This window comes from Rosa chinensis, chromosome 6, assembly GCF_002994745.2.
Source record: "Rosa chinensis cultivar Old Blush chromosome 6, RchiOBHm-V2, whole genome shotgun sequence".
Classification (NCBI taxonomy): Eukaryota; Viridiplantae; Streptophyta; class Magnoliopsida; order Rosales; family Rosaceae; genus Rosa; species Rosa chinensis.
Genome location: NC_037093.1, coordinates 42,622,499 through 42,643,256, shown reverse-complemented (window position 1 = coordinate 42,643,256; position 20,758 = coordinate 42,622,499). Strand labels below are relative to the sequence as shown.

At 39.4% G+C, this 20,758-nt stretch overlaps 3 protein-coding genes and 2 pseudogenes across 9 annotated transcripts; 3 read left to right on the top strand and 2 right to left on the bottom strand.

Moving 5' to 3' along the window:
* Positions 1–3,362: 3,362 nt before the first annotated feature.
* On the top strand, positions 3,363–4,908 carry LOC121050021 (annotated as a pseudogene).
* A 2,075-nt stretch (positions 4,909–6,983) lies between these two features.
* LOC112171961 (GDSL esterase/lipase At5g37690-like) lies at positions 6,984–8,683 on the top strand. The gene is made up of 5 exons (XM_024309090.2): positions 6,984–7,233; positions 7,340–7,476; positions 7,612–7,896; positions 8,039–8,288; positions 8,463–8,683. The coding sequence occupies exons 1-5, from the start codon at positions 6,984–6,986 to the stop codon at positions 8,681–8,683; spliced, it is 1,143 nt and encodes a 380-aa protein (XP_024164858.1).
* A 1,512-nt stretch (positions 8,684–10,195) lies between these two features.
* LOC112171964 lies at positions 10,196–12,380 on the top strand (annotated as a pseudogene).
* Positions 12,381–12,604: 224 nt separating this feature from the next.
* On the bottom strand, positions 12,605–15,691 carry LOC112171960 (receptor-like cytosolic serine/threonine-protein kinase RBK1). 2 transcript variants are annotated; one of them, XM_024309088.2, is made up of 6 exons: positions 14,657–15,691; positions 14,475–14,584; positions 13,579–14,386; positions 13,242–13,466; positions 12,999–13,169; positions 12,605–12,886 (listed from the first exon to the last, which is right to left on the bottom strand). In XM_024309088.2, the coding sequence occupies exons 1-6, from the start codon at positions 14,897–14,899 to the stop codon at positions 12,782–12,784; spliced, it is 1,662 nt and encodes a 553-aa protein (XP_024164856.1). In that variant the 5' UTR covers positions 14,900–15,691; the 3' UTR covers positions 12,605–12,781. The 2 variants fall into 2 exon arrangements, with proteins under 2 accessions (XP_024164856.1, XP_024164857.1); XM_024309089.2 differs by having other exon boundaries at positions 12,999–13,148; positions 14,657–15,676.
* Positions 15,692–15,880: 189 nt separating this feature from the next.
* Positions 15,881–18,833, bottom strand: LOC112171962 (coiled-coil domain-containing protein 124). 6 transcript variants are annotated; one of them, XM_040508716.1, is made up of 4 exons: positions 18,121–18,832; positions 17,047–17,166; positions 16,799–16,842; positions 15,881–16,261 (listed from the first exon to the last, which is right to left on the bottom strand). In XM_040508716.1, the coding sequence occupies exons 1-3, from the start codon at positions 18,679–18,681 to the stop codon at positions 16,828–16,830; spliced, it is 696 nt and encodes a 231-aa protein (XP_040364650.1). In that variant the 5' UTR covers positions 18,682–18,832; the 3' UTR covers positions 15,881–16,261; positions 16,799–16,827. The 6 variants fall into 6 exon arrangements, with proteins under 6 accessions (XP_040364650.1, XP_040364648.1, XP_040364649.1 ...); XM_040508714.1 differs by having other exon boundaries at positions 15,881–16,253; XM_040508715.1 differs by having other exon boundaries at positions 15,881–16,222.
* Between the last annotated feature and the right edge of the window lie 1,925 nt (positions 18,834–20,758).

Below are 20,758 nucleotides of genomic sequence, written 5' to 3'. Positions count from 1 at the left end.
GATGATTATTGCATGTCCATTGGGATTGATGTTGAACATCCTGTTCCTCATGTTCATACCCAAAATGGTCTCGCAGAAGCCACCATTAAACGACTTCAAATGGTTGCTCGAGCATTGGTGATGCGCACCAATCTCCCTATTTCTGCTTGGGGCTATGCAATATTGCATGCAGCCGTGCTTATTCGTCTGAGGCCCACTGCCACTCAACCCTTCTCTGCGTCCCAGATGGTTACTGGGTATGAGCCTGATGTCTCACACTTACGCATATTTGGGTGTGCAGTCTATGTGCCTATTGCGCCGCCACAGCGCACCAAAATGGGTCCTCAAAGACGATTAGGCCTTTATGTTGGATATGATTCTCCAACGATTATCCGCTACATAGAACCCTTGACAGGCGATCTCTTTACCGCTAGATTTGCGGATTGTCACTTCGATGAGACAGTCTTCCCATCGTTAGGGGGAGATAAGAACATCAATGTTCAACAGGAACGACCGGAATTGTCGTGGTCTGTCCCCACTCTGTCTCATCTTGATCCCCGAACCGCACAGTCTGAAATTGAAGTGCGGAGAATTCTCGATCTTCAGAACGTAGCAGAATCGATGCCTGATGCGTTTTCTGATATCGCTAAAGTGACGAGATCACACATACCTGCTGCAAACGTGCCTGCAAGGATTGATGTCCCTAAAACTAGAGGACATGACGCTAACTCAAGAGGATTTGAGCATGGCGCCAACGTCCCCTCTCACAGTGATGGTGACGTTGTGGCTAGGCCCATGGCTCCTGCCAGGAAGCGCGGGAGGCCTATAGGTTCGATGGATTCTCGCCCAAGAAAGAAAGCGAGTTTGGCACAGAATAATCCATTAATCATCGATATAAATAATCCATCTCATGAGAATATTCCGGATTATGGTTATGTCCAAGAGACATCATTGGGGGACGCTCCAATGTCAGAACCAACTCCAGAAAATAGAGAGATCTCCATAAATTACACTAGTGTACATGAGATGATGGATAGAAATTCTATGGCGATTGATGATGCATTTGCATATCATATTGCAAAAGGAATTATAGAATATGATGATATCGAACCTCGCTCTGTTGAAGAATGTCAACGAAGAGCAGATTGGCCTAAATGGAAAGATGCGATCCAGGTTGAATTGGATTCACTAACAAAGAGACAGGTATTTGGGCCTGTAACGCAGACACCCCCAAGTGTAAAGCCTGTTGGCCATAAATGGGTCTTTGTTAGAAAGCGTAATGAGAAAAATGAGGTGGTAAGATATAAAGCCCGCCTTGTGGCGCAAGGTTTCTCACAACGCCCTGGAATTGACTACGAAGAGACATATTCTCCCGTAATGGACGTTATAACGTTCCGCTACCTTGTCAGTTTGGTAGTTTCCGAAAAACTTGACATGCAGCTTATGGATGTGGTTACAGCATATCTCTATGGGGATCTAGATTCAGAGATATATATGAAGGTTCCAGATGGACTTCAACTACCCAAATCAAGTGGCTCTAAACCACGGAGCGCGTTTTCAATAAGATTAAAACGCTCACTATATGGATTAAAACAATCTGGACGGATGTGGTATAACCGTCTAAGTGACTACTTGATTGGGAAGGGATATATTAACAATGAAATATGCCCATGCGTGTTCATTAAAAGAACAAGTTCCGGATTTGCAATCGTAGCAGTTTATGTCGATGACATGAACCTAATTGGAACTCTAGATGAGTTGAAGGAAACTGCTAAATACTTGAAATCCGAATTTGAGATGAAAGATCTTGGGAAAACACGGTTTTGTCTCGGTTTAGAACTCGAGCACCGTAGTGATGGGATTTTGATCCATCAGTCTGCATATACTCAGAAAATTCTAAGGCGCTTTAATGATGATAAAGCAAAGCCTGCGAGTACTCCCATGATCGGCCGTAGTCTTGAGCCCGGAAAAGATCCGTTTCGTCCAAGGGATGAGGACGAAGAACCCCTAGAGGCCGAAGTGCCCTATTTGAGTGCAATAGGCGCATTATTGTACTTAGCTCAATGCACAAGACCGGATATCTCATTCGCAGTGAACTTGTTAGCTCGACATAGCTCTGCGCCAACACGCCGCCATTGGATTAGTATAAAGACAATCTTTCGATACCTAAGAGGTACGATTGATATGGGCTTATTCTATCCCTACAGAGAGAAAAGGAATGACGGAAATTTGGGATTGGACCCCAAAAGGCAAAACGCCCCCGTCCATGGAATGGCCGCCGGCCATGTTGCCGCCGCCGGCGCCGCCACCGCTCATGGTGGCCGGCGTTCTCCTATCTCCCTCCATCAAAACGACAATGATGTCTTGATGGGTTTTGCTGATGCAGGGTACCTCTCTGACCCTCACAAAGGTCGCTCCCAAACTGGTTATGTCTTTACCATGGGAAGCACTGCTATATCTTGGAGGTCTACAAAACAGACCCTTGTTGCTACTTCCTCAAATCATGCAGAGATTATTGCTCTACATGAAGCTGTACGTGAATGTGTATGGCTAAGGTCTGTAATTCGACACATTCAAGGAAGTTGTGGTTTGAAGTCTACCACAGATGAACCTACATGCATTTATGAGGATAATGCAGCTTGTATTGAACAAATGAAGTTAGGTTTCATCAAGGGCGACAACACCAAGCATATATCGCCTAAGTTCTTTTATAATCAGCAACAACAATCACTTCTAAAGATTGAAGTGAATCAAATCCGATCAGAGGATAATGTAGCGGACTTATTCACTAAGTCGTTACCTAAATCCACCTTCGAGAAACATGTGAAGAGCATCGGATTGAGAAAGTTATCCGAACTCCCACGATTATAGCAATCAGGGGGAGATATCGACATCAGGGGGAGTTATGATGTCTACATGTTCGATCTCGTAGAGTGAAGGACGTGTTGTGCTCTTTTTGTCCTTCGACCAGGGTTATTTTTATCCCACAGGGTTTTTGTTACCTGGCAAGGTTTTTAACGAGGCAACGGATGAAGCGTCACCACCAAGTTTGAAGCGGCACAAGGGGGAGTGTTGAAGGAATATCGATTTAGTGTGCCTTATCAAACTAGGAGTAGCAATAGGAGAGAAGGTTCTAGATTTCCCAATCCTACACGGATTGGTATTCCTTGTAACATTAGAACTAGCACTTTGTAATCCCTATATATAGGGCTCCTATTCTCAATAATAAGAACACAATTCTCTCATCAATCTCTCTCAATTCTATTATCCTTAAACAAAGCCAGTATTATTGCCACCAATTTTCATACTAGGTGATTCAACTGCTGATATAGGAACCAATAACTTCTTGCCAGGTAGCAAGGCAAGGGCAGACTTCCCCCACAATGGCATTGACTTTCCTAACTCACCAAGACCCACTGGAAGGTTCAGCAATGGCCTCAACAGTGCTGATTTTCTAGGTCGGTATAAGAAAATTTGGAAGAGCTCACTCTCAAGTTTAAAAACCCTATTTTGAAATTATTACATTTCTGCCTATTTTGAAGGTTAACATAGTGCTTCTTTTGGTGATATAGCCAAGCATTTTGGTTACAAGAGAAATCCAAGGCCCTCAGTGCTACTTCTCTTCAAAAGAAAAAGTTCAGAGGTATTAATTTGCTTCTGGAGGGTCTGGTGTTCTTGACATAACTGGACAAACATTGGTAAGTCACTTTCTTGATGCAGAAGTTATTTAATTCATAGAATGGCTTTTCATCATTCTAATGTGTAATCTGGAAAATGAGATGGCTAAAACCGTACATGACAAGTTTCTCTTACTTTTCATTTTGATTGAAGCTGACCAGGAATGTTATTGGTGCCTCATTCAACAACCAAAAAAATGTTATCCCATTAACAGAACAGATACGGCAATTGTCATCCGTCAAGAACAATCTCATGGCCAAAATGGGTGCAGCAGCAACTGAGAAGTTTCTTTCGAAGTCTTTGATCTTCACCAGCAGTGGAAGCAATGACCTTTTCGGATATTATCATTCAAACAGTTCAATTCCCAAAGAAGAATTCTTGTCATCTTTAGGACTTGCTTATGAGAACCACTTGAAGCTGACATATTTATGTTATAGCACACTGTCTAGTGTCACAGATAAACAAGTTTTGAAGGAGCAATTACTGTTCTTGCATTAATCCAGACCAAATATTTAGGCTAAAATCTACCTAATCAGATTCATTGTGTAGCTAGATAAACATGCTATGTTGCCAGACTGTTTGGTAAGAGAACATTTCTCGAGTATAAAATTGGAGTTTCATAACCTGAGCCCTGTTTTAAAATGGCAGACTTTATACACTCTTGGAGCAAGGAAGTTTGGAATCATTAGCGTCGGCCCGATTGGCTGCTGCATGCCCATCTCAAAGGATTTTCAATGCTACTGGGGGATGTTTGGAGGAGTTGAATGATCATGCAATAGCCTTCCATTTAAAGCTGGATGCCCTATTGTGCAAGCTCAGCACCGAACACGAAAGCTTTAAGTACTCCCTTGGAAATTCATATTAAATGACAATAAACGTCATACAGAACCCTCTTCCATTCAGTAAGCAACTAGTAAATAATGAAGTCATAATGCTTAACACTTTGTCATGCATGTGTGTAACATGAAATGGAAGGTGGTCAACTGGTCAAGGAAGAGGTTCACCTTCTAATTCCGTTTCTGTTTTTCAGATTTTACACAAGTGGAAGATGCATGTTGTGGAGCTGGGAAGCTCGGTGGTGAATCCTTCTGTACACCAGATGATAATCTTTGTTCGAACCGCGACCAATACTTGTTCTAGGATCTATTCCATCCAACACAGGCGGCTTCTAAGTTGGCAGCTGTGACCCTCTACTATGGAGGACCACAATTTGTATCCCCAATTAACTTTGCTCAGTTACCCGAGGCTTAACTGCAAACTAACCATTTGTTTAAGACCAATTGTGTCTGTAGTAGCAAAACTAGTTTTTCATCTACGTTTTATTTCTTTTTCCTTTCATTGCAAGCTTATTCTGAAATTGAGTTGGCATTTATGAAAGCAGATATTATTTCTGGTTCTGCAAACCTCAGTCTGTAATGAAGAGTTTATTTTTAATATCAGCAAAAACACAATTCCACACAGATAAGATGTACTTTTCAGCTCCCCCTTGTTCTATAACTATGAAGGTTGAATAGGAACTAGGTCATTATATCAACAAAGAGTCCAATGTTGTTTTGTATATAAGATGTGAAAGTCGACGCAACTTTATAGTTGTCGATGAGTCGTGACCTATTGGTTAGCTGACATAACTAATATTGTGAATGTCATAGGTTTAAATGCAGAATTATGGCATCAGGGTGAGGATTAAAAGAAAATAATTATAAAAAAATATATTGAAGTCTAGTATTCAACTTGTAGGCTTATTTATTCATAGAATGATGATTCTTCTTTAATAAGGAAATTTGAAAGCATTTAGGGAAGAATGTGACTCAAATGTATTAACATGCCAAACTTTAGAATGATGATTTTTTTTTTTTAAAGAGGAAATTTGAAAGCGTTTAGAGAAGAATGTGACTCAAATATATTAACACACAAATGCTGTTCTTCATGTTAAGAATGTTGTTACTGGTTTTGGGCTACAATTTGATCATTAACTTGTGGCATCAAATCAAAAATAGTAATTAATCTTTGGGTTGGGCAGATTAATTCAGTATCGAATTATTCAAAAAAAATTTTTTTTTTATAAAACACAGTACCAGATTAACAGCTCCATCTTTGAGATAATCAAGATAAATATGTAGAGTTAAGTTATGGTAAGTCAATGAGGGAGATTCCGTTTGTAGTTGCTCAAGTAAAGGGATTAAGGTCCTAAACAATTTATTATTCTAGCAGCATAAATTAAAGGATTCTTGAAAAACAATTACCTCAGGGATGATGAATATCATCATGTATGTACTTCTCATGTTGTCAAATGCTATTTGTGGTGACAAACTATCATTCCCGTAGTGTTTTGTTTAAATGTATCAAGAATGGTTCAAATGCACATCTTCCAAAAAATTATCAAATTTTTAGTTCCCTTCAATATTTTAAAAGAGATTGATTGACACTATTTTCTTGAAGTATGTACGTTTAAAGAATTAATATGCACACAATTAATCTTATATCATTACTCATCTAAATCTTACATTTGCGCATTTCGAATGCATTAGTCAAAACACAGGATTTTCATGTGTAAACTTCAAATCTTCAATGTGAAGACTGGGACAGGCTCACTTTTTTTGAAACTAACGTTAATTGGGACCTAAATACAAAGGTGAACTAGAGAAATCATCCAATGAGGACAAATTCAACCGGCCATTGGTTCCCTTGTTTCTGTCAAAGAAACTAATGTGAACTGATCGATTAGTAATGTATTTACAAAGTGACCTCCCATACACAGTACAGATTTGATTCTAGACCGTCCTATTTTTAGCGACGAGTCATGGTTACAATTCATCGAATACCTTTCGTCCTTTCTTTAAAGAAAAAAATTTAAGAATACTGAGACAAAAACTTGCGAGTTAATCCAGATCAAATCAATGGCATGCATGAAACAAAAGTATTGGAGTGGTTTGTCATCGATCTGGCCAGTTCTATCTAAATGGGTCTCAGTCGCATTTCTGTGAGAGATGATTGGTAATGTTATGAGTACATGTGTTTACTCCTAACCTTAAAAGCATATTAAGATTAACAATTAATATGGTTTGGTGACAGCTCAATCCGGCAATAGAATATCACTAGGCCAATCCGCCTGGTGAACCGCTTATATTTGTATGTGTATATTCTTGCTGCAAGTGACCGCCTAACCAGGACTATATATACTTCTAAAACATCCATTCTTTTCTCATCAATCCAACTAGAACTGAATCTTTTTTGCAACATAACCGTCATTCGTTGGAGACCAACAGAATTTTTTGTTTTGGATTTCTTTGTTCTTTTAACCCACATCTATCGATTTTTCTCTTCTCATGGAAAACAAATGGGTTCTTCCTCTAGCCCTATCCTTGTTTATAACTGTTCTTAGCTTGGCAGCAGCAGCTAAGCCAGTACTGCCACCAGTCTTCATATTTGGTGATTCAACAGCAGATGTCGGCACCAATAACTTCTTGCCGGCTAGCAAGGCAAGAGCTGACTTCCCCCCCAATGGCATTGACTTTCCTGGCACCTCAAAACCCACCGGAAGGTTCAGCAATGGCCTTAACAGTGCTGATTTTCTTGGTTAGTCTATATACTACTTACTCCCTTGGTTTCTCATTCATAAGAAAACAATGTGGGAAAGCTCATTTTTAAGCTTAACATTTTATTGCTTCTTTTGGTGATATAGCCCGGTATTTTGGTTACAAGAGAAGTCCAAGCCCCTTTCTTTCTCTGAAAACTACTTCTCTTCAAAAGAAGAAGTTTAATGGTATCAACTTTGCTTCTGGAGGGTCTGGTCTTCTTGACACAACTGGACAGACAATGGCAAGTCACTTTCTTGGGGAACAAGTTACTTTAAGCATAAGATGGCTCTTTGTCAATCTGATGTCTAATCCGGAAAAAACAGATAAATGACTAAGATGATGATTTATTTTTCCTCTTCTTTGTTTTTTATTTCAGCTGACATTGATGAAGTTTGGAACTGGAAATATTCCATTTGGTGCCTCATTCAAAAACCAGAAAAAATTTATCTCATTAACAGAGCAGATACAGCAATTTTCATCTGTCAAGAACAATCTTACGGCCTTGATGGGTTCGGTAGCAACTGAGAAGTTTCTTAAAGATTCTTTGATCTTCATCAGCACCGGCAGCAATGACCTTTTCGGATACTACCATTCAAAGAGTTCCATTCCGAAGGAAAAGTTCTTGTCCTCTTTAGAAGTAGCTTATGAGAATCACTTGAAGGTGACATACTTCGTTCTTTTTATGTTAGGCACATTGTCTTGTGTATGTCATTAATAAGTGGAATTGTAAATAGATAGATAATTCAACTTGATCGTATATGACAAGATTTGAAGGAGTAAATGATCTCGTGTTAAAATGGCAGACTCTATACAATCTTGGAGCAAGGAAGTTTGGCATCATCAGCATTGCCCCGATTGGCTGCTGCCCATCTCAGAGGATTTTCAATGCTACTGGGGGATGTTTGGAAGAGCTGAATGATAATGCAATAGCTTTTCATTCAAGATTGGATGCCCTCTTGTGCAAGCTTAGCTCAGAATACAAGGGCATGAAGTACTCACTTGGAAATTCATATGAAATGACAATCAATGTCATACAGAACCCTCTTCCATTCAGTAAGAAAATTGTCTTCATCAATATTTACAAGCATAATGCTCAGAAATATTTGTCAATCTGATACATTTTCTTATGTTAGAATACGTTGTCTTAGTACATTTATTATACTAAAAACATGAGCACAAAAATCGTAAGGAAAAGGCTTACCTTCAAAGTGCATTTTCGTTTTTCAGATTTTACACAAGTGGCAGCTGCATGTTGTGGAACTGGGAAGCTCAATGCTGAAAACTTCTGTAAACGAGGTGCAAATCTCTGTTTGAATCGCGATCAATACTTGTTCTGGGATCGATTTCATCCAACACAGGCTGCTTCTAAGTTGGCTGCTATTGCCCTCTACAGTGGTGGACCACAATTTGTATCCCCAATTAATTTTTCTCAGTTGGCCAAGGCTTAGAGCAAAGCCTATCTATTTGGTCATGACTTGATATTATGTCTGCAGATGCAACTGTTATTACTTCTGCTTTTTAATTCACGTACTGTTCTTTTATGCATGCATTGGAAATTTTGTTTATAATAATGCAAGTAGATGTTGATTCTGGTTTTGAAAAGTTCAATCTGTAATGAAGAGTTCATTTTTAATATCAGCTAAAAGCCTAAAACCCAATTTCACAGACAGAGGATTGCACTTTTCAGCTTCCACTTTGTTTTACAACTGTAGACTACCAAATTAAACTATGCATTTTGAATCAGGATTCAGTAATATGGTTTCCACTTATAAACACAAGAAGACTGTCATACATAATTAGGTGATAGTATCAAAGAACAATCCAAACTTGCAGTGCAGAGAAGGTGAATGTAAACAAAGCATTAAGCATCTGGAGGGTGAGTGAGCAAGATGAAAAGTCATTTGAACCACTTTTTTCATTTTTAGAATTTTTTTTTTCTCTTTTTTTTTTTTTTTGTATGATAGAAAAAACTATATAAAATTCCTTGTTCTATCGAAAGAAAAAGAATTTTCAGGAAAAGAACGGAGAATTCTAATTGATGTGCACTTTTGGACCTAACTACGAAGATGAGGAAGAAAGTTAAACCCCATGAGGACAAATAAACCGGCCACTTGTCTCCATGTTTCTGTCTTGGGAAAGTGGACTCAGTATCTTGAGTTTATAAGGGAATATATGCTATAAGAACTTTTTTTTTTTTTTTTTTTAAGGACTATTGCCCTCAAGTCTTGATTAATGAAATTGCAGAGAACAAGGAGGGGACGTAGAGCCTGAATCCCAGATTACAATAAGCATAAAGAGAACATCCTGAAATAATACCAGAATTCTCCACAAAATCTATGTATTCTAACAAGCACCAATTAGCAAAGAGTGCACGAATGGCTACTCCATTTGCTTTGACATAGCGGTGACATACCGGAAAGATAACTCTATGACGAAGAAGCATCAATACAAATAGCACAGCTTTCCCACTATGTTCCTTTTTAGGGCTGCATAGAGTGTTAATTAACACATCAATCCGGTCTTAAAATGTAATATTGTCACCTCATGTGGTCACATAATCCGGTCTAGAAATGTAATCCTTATAAAGGTCTACACTAGCTCTAGCCAATTCATTCTGTGTTAAAATGAGTTTCGGTAATTTATGAATGAATGTTGCACCCGAGCTAAACTCTAATAAAGTGGTAAACCTAGTTGAGAAAGCTAAGGTGATTAACAATGGTAATTGTTTGGTCAATGGTCAATCCGGCCATATACATCAGAAAGACAATCACTAGGCCAATTTGCCTACTGAGTAATGAACATATTATACATGTCTCTAGTGTATTCTTGGAAGGAAGTGACCAGCTCTATATGTAATTCTAAAACCTCCATGCATATAAATCCCCATGACAAGTAGAGGTTTCCTGCAATACACATATTTTTGGTACTAACTTGTTCACATCTCTATTTTTTTTTTTATCATGGCAAACAAATGGGGTTTTCCTCTAGTTCTTCTATCCTTGGTCATAGCTGTTCTTAATTTAGCAGAAGCAGCTGTACCAGCAATCTTCATACTAGGTGACTCCACTGCTGATGTTGGCACCAACAACTTCTTGCCAGGTAGCATGGCCAGGGCTGATTTCCCCTACAATGGAATCGACTTTTGTAACTCAACACCCACTGGAAGGTTCAGCAATGGCCTTAATACAGCTGATTTTCTTGGTTAGTTGAAATTAATACATTTTCTGCCTTATTCATGAATATTTAGCAGCATTGCTGCATCATCAAGCTAGCTTAACATATTCTATCTTGTGATGATATGTAGCCAAGCTATTGGGTTACTAGAAAAGTCCAAAGCCCTTTCTTTCCCTCAACTCTACTTCTCTTCTCAAGTGGTTTGGAGGCTTCAGCTTTGCTTCTGGAGGGTCTGGCCTCTTTGATACCACTGGACAAAGAATGACAAAAAATTGTATTCCACTAGCAGAGCAGATACAGCAATTTTCGTCTGTCCGGAGTAATCTCACCGCCTTAATGGGCCCGGTAGCAACTGAGACGTATCTTTCAAAGTCTTTGTTCTTCATCAGCATTGGCAGCAATGACATTTTCGAATACTACAGCTCAAACAGTTCAATTCCTAAGGAACAATTCTTGTCCTCTTTAGTACTCGCTTATGAGAATCACTTGAAGGTAACATACTTTTCTCTATGTTTCTTGTATCTTAGAAATACGGGTTCAATAAGAATATTCGAGGCTGGTTTGGCATTGCTTCTGGAACTTGCAAAAGCACCATCAGATAATGAAAAATGCTTGACTGATGTCTGGCAGAAAAAAGTTACAACTCTTTTCAGGCTTATAGAAGCATTTTTTTAGTGCTTTTTGAGGAATCACCTGACATGAAGCAGTTCCAAGTGCTTCCTGCAGTTGGAATATTAACTGAAAAGATTCTATGAGTTTTTAGCGCTGCTGAAACACTTCTTACAGAAGCAATTTTTAATTATATGTACAAAATGGGGTAATGATTTCTGGGAAACTTGTGAATCTGGCTCAGACGTTAAGCCTAGAATCAACCTAACCATTGGTCCAGATTCACAGACCAATTTTATGTTGTTAGACTGTCTAACAAGAGAAGATTTGCAGTTTAGAATTCTTATAGTTAAGCTGAGGGCTGTATTGAAATTGCAGACGTTACTTAATCTTGGAGCAAGGAAGTTAGGAATTATCAGTGTCGCCCCGATTGGCTGCTGCCCATCTCAGAGATTTTTTAATGCTACTGGCGGCTGTATAGAGGAGCTGAATGATCATGCAAAAGCTTTCCATTCAAAGCTGGATGTGCTTATGCACAAGCTCAGCTCAGAATTTGAGGGCTTGAAGTACTCACTTGGAAATGCATTTGAAATGACTATAAATGTCATACAGAACCCTCTTGCATTCAGTAAGCAATTTTTTCTTGTCAATGGTGTAATTACTGTTAAACATGAGCAAAAGAATAACGGAAAATGCATAACGTACTAATCACCTTGAAACTCTACTTTTGATTTTTCAGATTTTACACAAGTGGCAGCTGCATGTTGTGGAACTGGGAAGCTCAATGCTGAAAACTTCTGTAAACCAGATGCAAATCTCTGTTCGAATCGCGATCAATACTTGTTCTGGGATCGATTTCATCCAACACAGGCTGCTTATAAGTTGGCTGCTGTAACCCTCTATGGTGGTGGACCACAATTTGTAACCCCAATTAATTTTGCTCAGTTGGCTGAGGCTTAATTAACAGTAAAAATTGCCCTTTGGACAATAATCAACTGTATCTCCAGAAACAAACAGACTTTTACTTCTACCTTTTAAATATATGTTCTTTCTTAATGTAAGGTTGAATTAGGAAAGAAAAAAAATATCAAATTGAATGGACATTTATGCAATCAGCTTTTGATTCTATGTTTCTGAAAAGTTCAGTTATGTATGTATAAAGAAATCATCATGAATATCAGCACAAACCCAATTTCTAGCTTACCCTTGTTGTATAAGTTGAATAAGGCACTGATCATAGATTCTTGAAACAATCAAGTAAGTAAAATAGAACTGTACAGATGATATCAAAATGAACATCTAGCATCAGGTATCAGATATCAGATATCAGTTTACAAAGATGAAATAATTATAGCATCAGGTATCAGATATCAGTTTACAAAGATGAAATAATTATTTGAACCTGAAAAGTTTTATTTATAAAAGCTAGCCAAAATCCTTGCAAACAAATCCAATTATGGTTTCAGATATCAGGAGACCAAGCCGTTTACAAAGATGAAATAATTATTTGAACCTGAAAAGTTTTATTTTATAAAAGCTAGCCAAAATCCTTGCAAACATATCCAATTATGGTTTCAGATATCAGGAGACCAAGCAGAGATTTTATAATTGTCTTATTCATTCTACATTTTTCAACAATAAACTTTTGCTACATATCTGTGTATATGTACGGCGATATTGCAGGACGTTGCTTCTGTGGACCACATGGTGAAGTCAAAGTGATCAACAAACATTGAACTGTGTTACATAATTGAGCTTTCAGGTCAAAACAGGGCTGAATCATCTTTTGATTTTGTCCCTTTCAGAAACTCGTCTCTTTCTCTCTGCATCCTTAACCAGTGATCTGGCTCCTCAAACAGCCTAAGTATCTGTTAAAACAATTTGTCACAAAGTTACAGGGAACACATTTGCACACTTAGAAGGAAACAAAATCTTGATTTATAATCTCAAAGTAGCATGCAAATTAAGTTTTGGATTTACTGTTTTCATGGTTGGTCTTCTAGAAGATGAATGCATAAGGCAGAGGCGTGCAGCTACCATCATTACTTCCATCTCTTCCTTGTTGTAGTCCTCAGACAAGTAAGGATCAATAAGACGTTCGCATATGCCACAGCTCAATAGGGACCTTGCCTGCAAGTCAATGAGCAAAGACTACAGCAGCTTCAGGTGAACAGACCAATTTTCAGAAAGTTAGTTATAAAGCTCAACAGTTTCTTCTATTACCCAAAGGACTAAGCTTTCTCGAATCTCCTGGTCGGTTTGAATAGCCTCTTTCCCAGTAATGAGTTCTAGAAGCACCACTCCATATGAGTACACATCTATCTTCTCATCAACCTTGCCATACATCATGTACTCTGGGGCTAAGTATCCAAACGTCCCAACAACATCAAATGGCGCATCTGCATGCTGAGATTGACGAAGTACCATTGCTGCTCCAAAATCGGACAACTGAGAATCAGAAGCAAAAGTAACGGCACGTATCAATATCTCATATATAAGATGTAAAAATAATTTTTGTTGGAAGGTTTTAGAATTCAAGTGATATTATTCTAGAACTCACTATTGGTTCACAATCATGGGAGAGGAGAATGTTAGAAGACTTGACATCCCTATGAATGATGGGAGGGTTGTGAGAATGATGAAGGTACTCCAAAGCTTTTGCCACACCAATTGCAACCTTCATCCTCTCACTCCACCTTAGTTGTCTCAAATTCCTCCTCAAGCTTCCATGTAAAAGATCATACACAATCGCAAGCATCTCTCCACTATCACAGAACCCAATTATCTGAACAATGTTCTTGTGATTCATACTAGATAGAAAATCTACTTCGCGGAAAAGATCACTAACTGAATGGTGTGTGGTTTTGAGGACTTTCACAGCTGCAGCTCGACCATCTTCAAGAGTGGCTCGGTACACCTTGCTATGTCCACCCTCTCCAATCACCATGTCAGAGCTGAAATTATTAGTTGCATAGCGAAGCTCTTGGGAGGCGAAATGCCTGCTGGATCCTTCTGCTTCTAGTAGTCCCAATCTATGAAACAGCTTTTGAGCCACAAAATCGGAAACCTCCACTGTTTTATGTGCAGAAGAGAGTGCCCTTCTAGTAATTCGCCGAATTGATGATACGGGAGGAGCAGATGGTATTGTCAATGACTTGTGCAATTTCCGGTTGGTGTTTGACTGATTATAACAAGCGTACACTGAAGAAAATGACTGAGAAGATTGCAGGGGCAGGGCTACCTTTACAGAACCTTGTTGGCAAGTTCCCTCCCTCTGAAATAAGATTCTTCCAACACTATTCATTACCAGAAGTATGCATGAAGGAGGTAAACCTTTCAGGCAAGCACTGGTAGCTGAAACATTGAGCCTGCATAGTAAATTATAATTAACACAGAGAGAGAGAGAGAGAGAGAGAGAGAGAGAGAGAGAGAGAGAGATTTTAGTAGTTTCATTACCCTGAAGAGCTGCAACCAAGTGCAAGGATTGTAGCATAGCTGACTCTAACTTGGTAAGTTAATTCCGAAATGTATGAATCTCCTATGCAGACCTTTATTTGGAAATCTACCTGTACATAAGAACCATAAGCTCCAAATTTCTTTGATTATTTCACATTAGGGAGAATTAATTAAGACCCTACCTTCTTGGACTTGCAGAGATCTTCATGAATGTGGAAAGTGTTCGGATCAAATGTAACATCTGTTTCTTCAACATGAATAGCTATCACAGTGTCTTCTGGTTTAACAACAGAAGTGAGCAATCCAAGCAGCATTTCTCTACTGCAGGTATCTGAATTTAGGCCAGCAATAATCGTCCTCTTGGTCTTCTCTGTCTTGCACCGGCACGATAGCATTTGGGGTTCAATTGTATGACTTCGAACCATCTCATACAAACTGGCACTTGTTGCTGGAGCACCAGTTCATTGAAAAACTGCAGAACATTGTTCTTCTCTTTTCTTTCTGGTTTGGAATAGCTATAAACTAATTGGTTGGGTTTATCTATTTGGACGTAGTGTCGTTTTGTTTTCGTGAGCTGCAGTAGTTGATGGGTTTAAGAATGTACCAGTAGTTGGTAAGTATTGATGGCTAATATAACTCTTTCCAAAGAGTGTAGCAACTATTTCAGCCAAAATTAAAGAGAGGAAAGTGGAATAGTTAGGCATGCCTTTTATATCAGGATCATTTGTTTGAACAATTTAATTGCACAAGTTAATATCAGATTCAACGGCCGTGCTTTTCTGGTGTTGCATAAATAAATGCCCAAAAAGGGCCAATCACAAGGACTGAATATAGCACTTAACATACTTGGAGCTTCTGTAGGAAGAGGATAGTTGGGGTGACTGGATCCAGATTCATCTTCACCTGGCTAATCATGCCCAAGAGCAGAAGTACAAAATTTTCTATCTTTCCACCATTTGAGGTCTCTCAAGGAATTCGCTCCATGGTGAATTGGCCATCTGAGGTACTAACTTGTGCTAATAGCACACACTAACCCTTACAGATGCTCATACAACAGGAAAGTGCTGTGGCTAAACATGATGATGGGATGGAAGGTCCCCCCATGACATGGATGGAAGCGAGCTGCTAATGTTTTTGCCGATTCTCACTTTAGTCCATGTAATTTCAAGGAATATAAACCCGTAGTTTAAAGTTTGCAATAAGCCCTTTGTTAATCTCCACAATTGACCGTAGGGACTGATGTTGCAAACATTAAACTATAAGCTTTTAACTTAACTTGCCAAGACTACTCGACAGGATGAAACTACAAATCAAGCTAAACTACAGAAATTGAAAATGCATTTTGACCTATCAACAATATGCTTCAGTGATAAGCAAATATCTCGGTGCCACATGGTCAATGATACTGAAAAAACAAAGCACCAGCTTTGCTACTTTTATGCAATACAAAACACAAAATGATAAAAACAAAGCAAACCAATGCTTTGAATTTATAATGGAGCAATCTTAAGCTCTCATCCAGCAGAAGCAACTAAGTATACAAGAATTTATTGATCAGTAAGGCTGGCAAAATTGGCCAAGCCAAACAGTATTTTCTATATTGCTGCAACAACTTATGAAGTGGATATGAAGTATGAACTTCCTCCAAATTTTTAAAACACCTTCCTAGTCAAACCTCACATGAATGAACTTCTTCAGAAATTCTAGATTGCCACAACCACTTGTTAATACTGTCCGATCTGCAACCTCTACAAGATAGCCCCAACAGAAAACCATCACCTACATTACTAAGCCAATGTCACCATTTTAAAATGGTGAATTGCAAAAATAAAATATAAAATTAACGAAGGAAGAGAAGGGTGACACTACTCGCACACAAAAGGCGGAACAAGTTTTATATTCACTCAAAAGAGGGTGCTGACCGTTTATCGACTCCTCGAAACCAAACAAACCATACAAAGTTCACATAAATAAAATATTATGACACGTGATCTGCACCTACACAACTCTACAAAAAAAATCTAGACCAAAGGTTGTTAAATCAGAAGAAAAAAAAATTGTTTTGGAAAATCATGTTCTTCAGTAAACAAGTTTGGAGTGTTGAAACTTCGTGGTCAAAATCTATAGTTAGTATAGACAGAATAGCACATAAACAAATATACCAAAACACTTCTGTACCAAGGCTAGAAGATAAAAGACTGCATTGCTTTATTAAACAGACATAGCATATACAATGGGGTAGAAACCATATATGCATATAAAATTACAAATGTAAGTGGGTCGACATGATGAAATTAGCAAAATAAGCTCAGGAGAAGCCTAACCGCCATTGGATAGTGAACATCCTCAGCGATCACTCAGCACCAACCTGAATATGTGGAAGTAGAAATATCAGGCTTCGTGTACAAACAGATATCCTTTTAAATTGAGATATTGATGCACCAAACTATGAAAATGTCCCTTGGTTTTTAAAGAGTCAAAAGTAATTATAACAAAATTTAAATTAAAAAAAAAAAAAAAAAAAAAAACCTCAACATTGGTGAAAGTAAGACACAGGACAATTGAAATATACCTGATTTAGAGGATTATCGGGAGATTTCTTCCATAGCTTCCATATCATGTCCTTGTATTGATTGTGAGTAAGTCCTGGTTTCTCCTCCTTCAACCTGGGAAGCTCAGCCTCTTCAAATGCCTGCAATGTTTCCAACAATTCGCCACATTAACAATTTATCAACACAGAAAAAACTTAAACTCTCATAGGACCACACCAACAAGATATTAGAGGTTGATTTATCAATGAAGTGCAAAAGCACATCATAAAAACACTCATCTGGCTATAAACAAATGACAACTCCTAAAAGTAATGAGTTGCCTGGGACAAGGGAAGAAGTAAGAAATAAAGCTTCTAGCAATAGCCACATATCTGTACTTTGTAAGCAATTTCTACTGTACTGAACTCGATCAGAGGTTTAATAGAACCAACAGCAGTAAAGACAAATTAAAAAATTGAATTTGTACCTCTATAGGAGGCATTAAGCGTGAGATATTTGGACATTACACACATAAACCAAGAACATTAGAACTGAGAACTTGATCCCTACTACTAGTATGGATAACACATATCCTCTGCCACCAGAAGAGCATAAACTATGTTCTTCATGAGATAAACATTGTGTCATATGATATCCTCATAACATGTACATAGGCAAAAAAATGAAGCCCGGGTTGGAAAAAAGATATGTATATAGAGGTGCAAAATCTATTCACAGCCTTGAATCCATAAAAATCCATATAGCAAAGATGTGTGCGCCAACAAAGCAAGCAAGCTTGTACACTCTCACACTCCCACACCAACTTCTTCTTTTAGAGTAGACATTCTATTGTAATGTGTGTGTTTCATCTATTCCATTGTTCATTTTGGTTACTTAATGATACCTGAAACTTCACCGTCGTCATTCAAGGACATTTTTCAATCCAAAGCAATTCCTAAAGGTCATTCTTCTATCAAAAGCAACAATTCTAGTCATGTAAACTAGGCCTAAGCATATGCTAACTCTACGAATAAAATCAATCCAATTGAACCACGTAAACCATCAATTCCCCCAAACTAGCCACAATTTAGATTAAAACCAATGGCAAAACGCACCTTAAAGGAAGCCTTGAGCCTCCTCTCGGGGTGGCGATCCACCGGCAAGGGCTCCGCCACCGACATCTGAGCAATCGCTTCCTCCACCGACCTCGCCTCAATAGTCGAATCATCACGGTTCGTGTTCGACACAAGCACCATTCTCTCGTACTCCTCCTCCGCCGCCGTGCGCGTCTGCTTCTTCTTCGACTCCTCCGACTTCTTCTCCATCGCCGCCGCCTCCTCCTCCCGGCGCTTCCTCAGCTCGGCCTCCGTCACCTTCGGGACCGGGATCGCGACGCGGCTGACCTTCTTGTCAGGCTTCTTGGCCATCTTCTCCAGCTCCTTCTCCTCCAGCTCGGCCAATCGGCGCGCCTCGGCCTTGCGAGCGGCGGCCTCGGCTCGCTTGTCGGCCTCCTCCTCGCGCTTCTTGGCGGCGCGTGATTTGCTGCCCTCGGCTTCGCGCCAGTACTGCTCCTCCTTGTGGCGAGCCTCGCTCTCCTTGCGCTCGGCTTCGGTGGCGCTCCGCCGAGCCCTAGCGGCTTCCGCCTTGCTGTTCACGCCCATCTTCTTCGGCGGCATCTTGGGGTTCCGATTCGATCTTCTACGGCGAAGACGGTGCTGATATTCTCTGATTCTCTCCTTGCTCTCTCAATAAGGAGGAAGGATGTGAGTCCAGCAATTCGTTAATCTAAAAACAATAAAGGCCGTTACAGTTCTCAGTTACCTTGCATATACGCACCGTTTAGTATTAAGTGGTCTTTTACACTATCATCTTTCGTCCCCTAGAAACTTCAAAAGATGGGCCCGGGCCGGGATGGCTATGATCACAAACTCAAACCCAAACCCGATTCTAACAACGGGACAGGACGGGGTTGAATTTTTTTTTTTTTAAATTGATCATGTCCCGTCTCATTACAGCCCTTTCAGTTTTGGAGTCATTCGGGTCGGGGCCATTGAGCCCGTCTATCTGTATAATCCAACTTAGCATCAATAATCATGCAAAGTTTTTTTTTTTGAGGAGGAAAAGGAGATTACAAACAGAAACCTCTAGAACAACCTAAACTAAACTTGTTAAAATTGAAAGCAGAAAGCGCAGAAAAAGGGAGCTTGTTGGACCAGGTGACCGGCATACTTGAGGAGTGGCCAAGACCAGCAATTTTATCAGCTACGAAATTAGCTTCACGAGGGACAAAGTTGAAGGAGATTTCTTTAAATTGGCTTGCAAGGAAAACAATGTCTCTGATAAGGGTTCGGAGACACCAAGGAACCAAGCACTTTCTGTTGATGGCATCGATAACCAATCTGGAGTCACCCTCAACTTCAAGCTTTTTGGAATTTAGAGTAAGGGCATGGTACAAACCCTCCCGAACTACACTACCTTCAGTCATTGGAACTGAAGAACAGCTGATGGATCTTGAGGCCGCAAAGATAGGAGAAGCATCGTGGTCTCTTAGAACAAAACCTATTGCCGCCTGTTTGTTATCGAGCACGGAACCATCAAAATTGAGCTTGAGAAAACCCGGCTTGGGAGCAATCCAACGAATGGTGCCATACTTAACAGGAAAGGCCTGAGCATGGATGGGATTGTTGGTCCTGTAATTGTCCTCAACGGTTGCAGCAGAATGGACAACCACAGAAGGGATGGGTGTCTTCTGCCTGAAAATGAGATCATTCCTGGCTTTCCAAATCTTCCAGCAGATCATAATAGCATTCTCTGTAAAAGGTTTATCATAATCTTTTCTAAACCAAGAATCAAACCAATCATCAAAGTAGTAGAAATTCACATAGTTAATACCAGCAGTCTGCCAAACTCTGTAAGCAAAGGGGCAGGAGAAGAAGAGGTGATTAATATCCTCATCTCCTTGCCTACAAAGAGGGCAGGAAGTATCCAAACCAAAGGAAAATCTAGCTAATCTTACTCTTGTTTTGAGACGACCTCTGGCCAAAAGCCAAGCAAAAATCTTAGCCTTAGGAGGCATATTGAGTTTCCAAATATTATTCAAAATTTTATGTCTCGAGTGAGGAGTAGCTGAACTATTTTGAATCCAAGTAGCTGACTTAATAGAAAAAATACCAATTGGGGAAGGACCCCAAACAAATTCATCTGGATACTTACCGGCAGGAAGAGGAATACTAACAATCGAATTAACAATATCATCATTAAGAACACTTCTAAGCTTAAACATATCCCAACAACCATTACGGATGAAATCACAGACATTCTCATCAAGGTCAACATTATTTCTACTACCAGGAGGAATAAGGTCTATTATCGAAAGTGGAAAGCCCAGTTGAAAGTCCAAAACTTAACATTCAAGCCATTACCAATAATCCATCTCATGCCTTTCAGAAGGACATCCCTACTATCCAGGATACCCTTCCAAGCCATAGAGTGGTTATTTCGTGTTTTAGTTTCAAAAAAAGAATGCTTTCTTAGATACTTCCTTCGCACTATATCAACCCACCAATTATTCTGGTCAGAAATAATTTTCCAACCAAGTTTGGCCAGGGCAGCATTATTGAACTGAGCTGTAGGCCTAATGCCAAGGCCACCCATGGATTTGGGTAGACAGACTTGAGTCCAGGCAACAGGGGGACAAAGGCAGTCCTTTCCCCATAAAAACTTCCTAGCTTCCTTATCTAAAGCCCTGGAAAT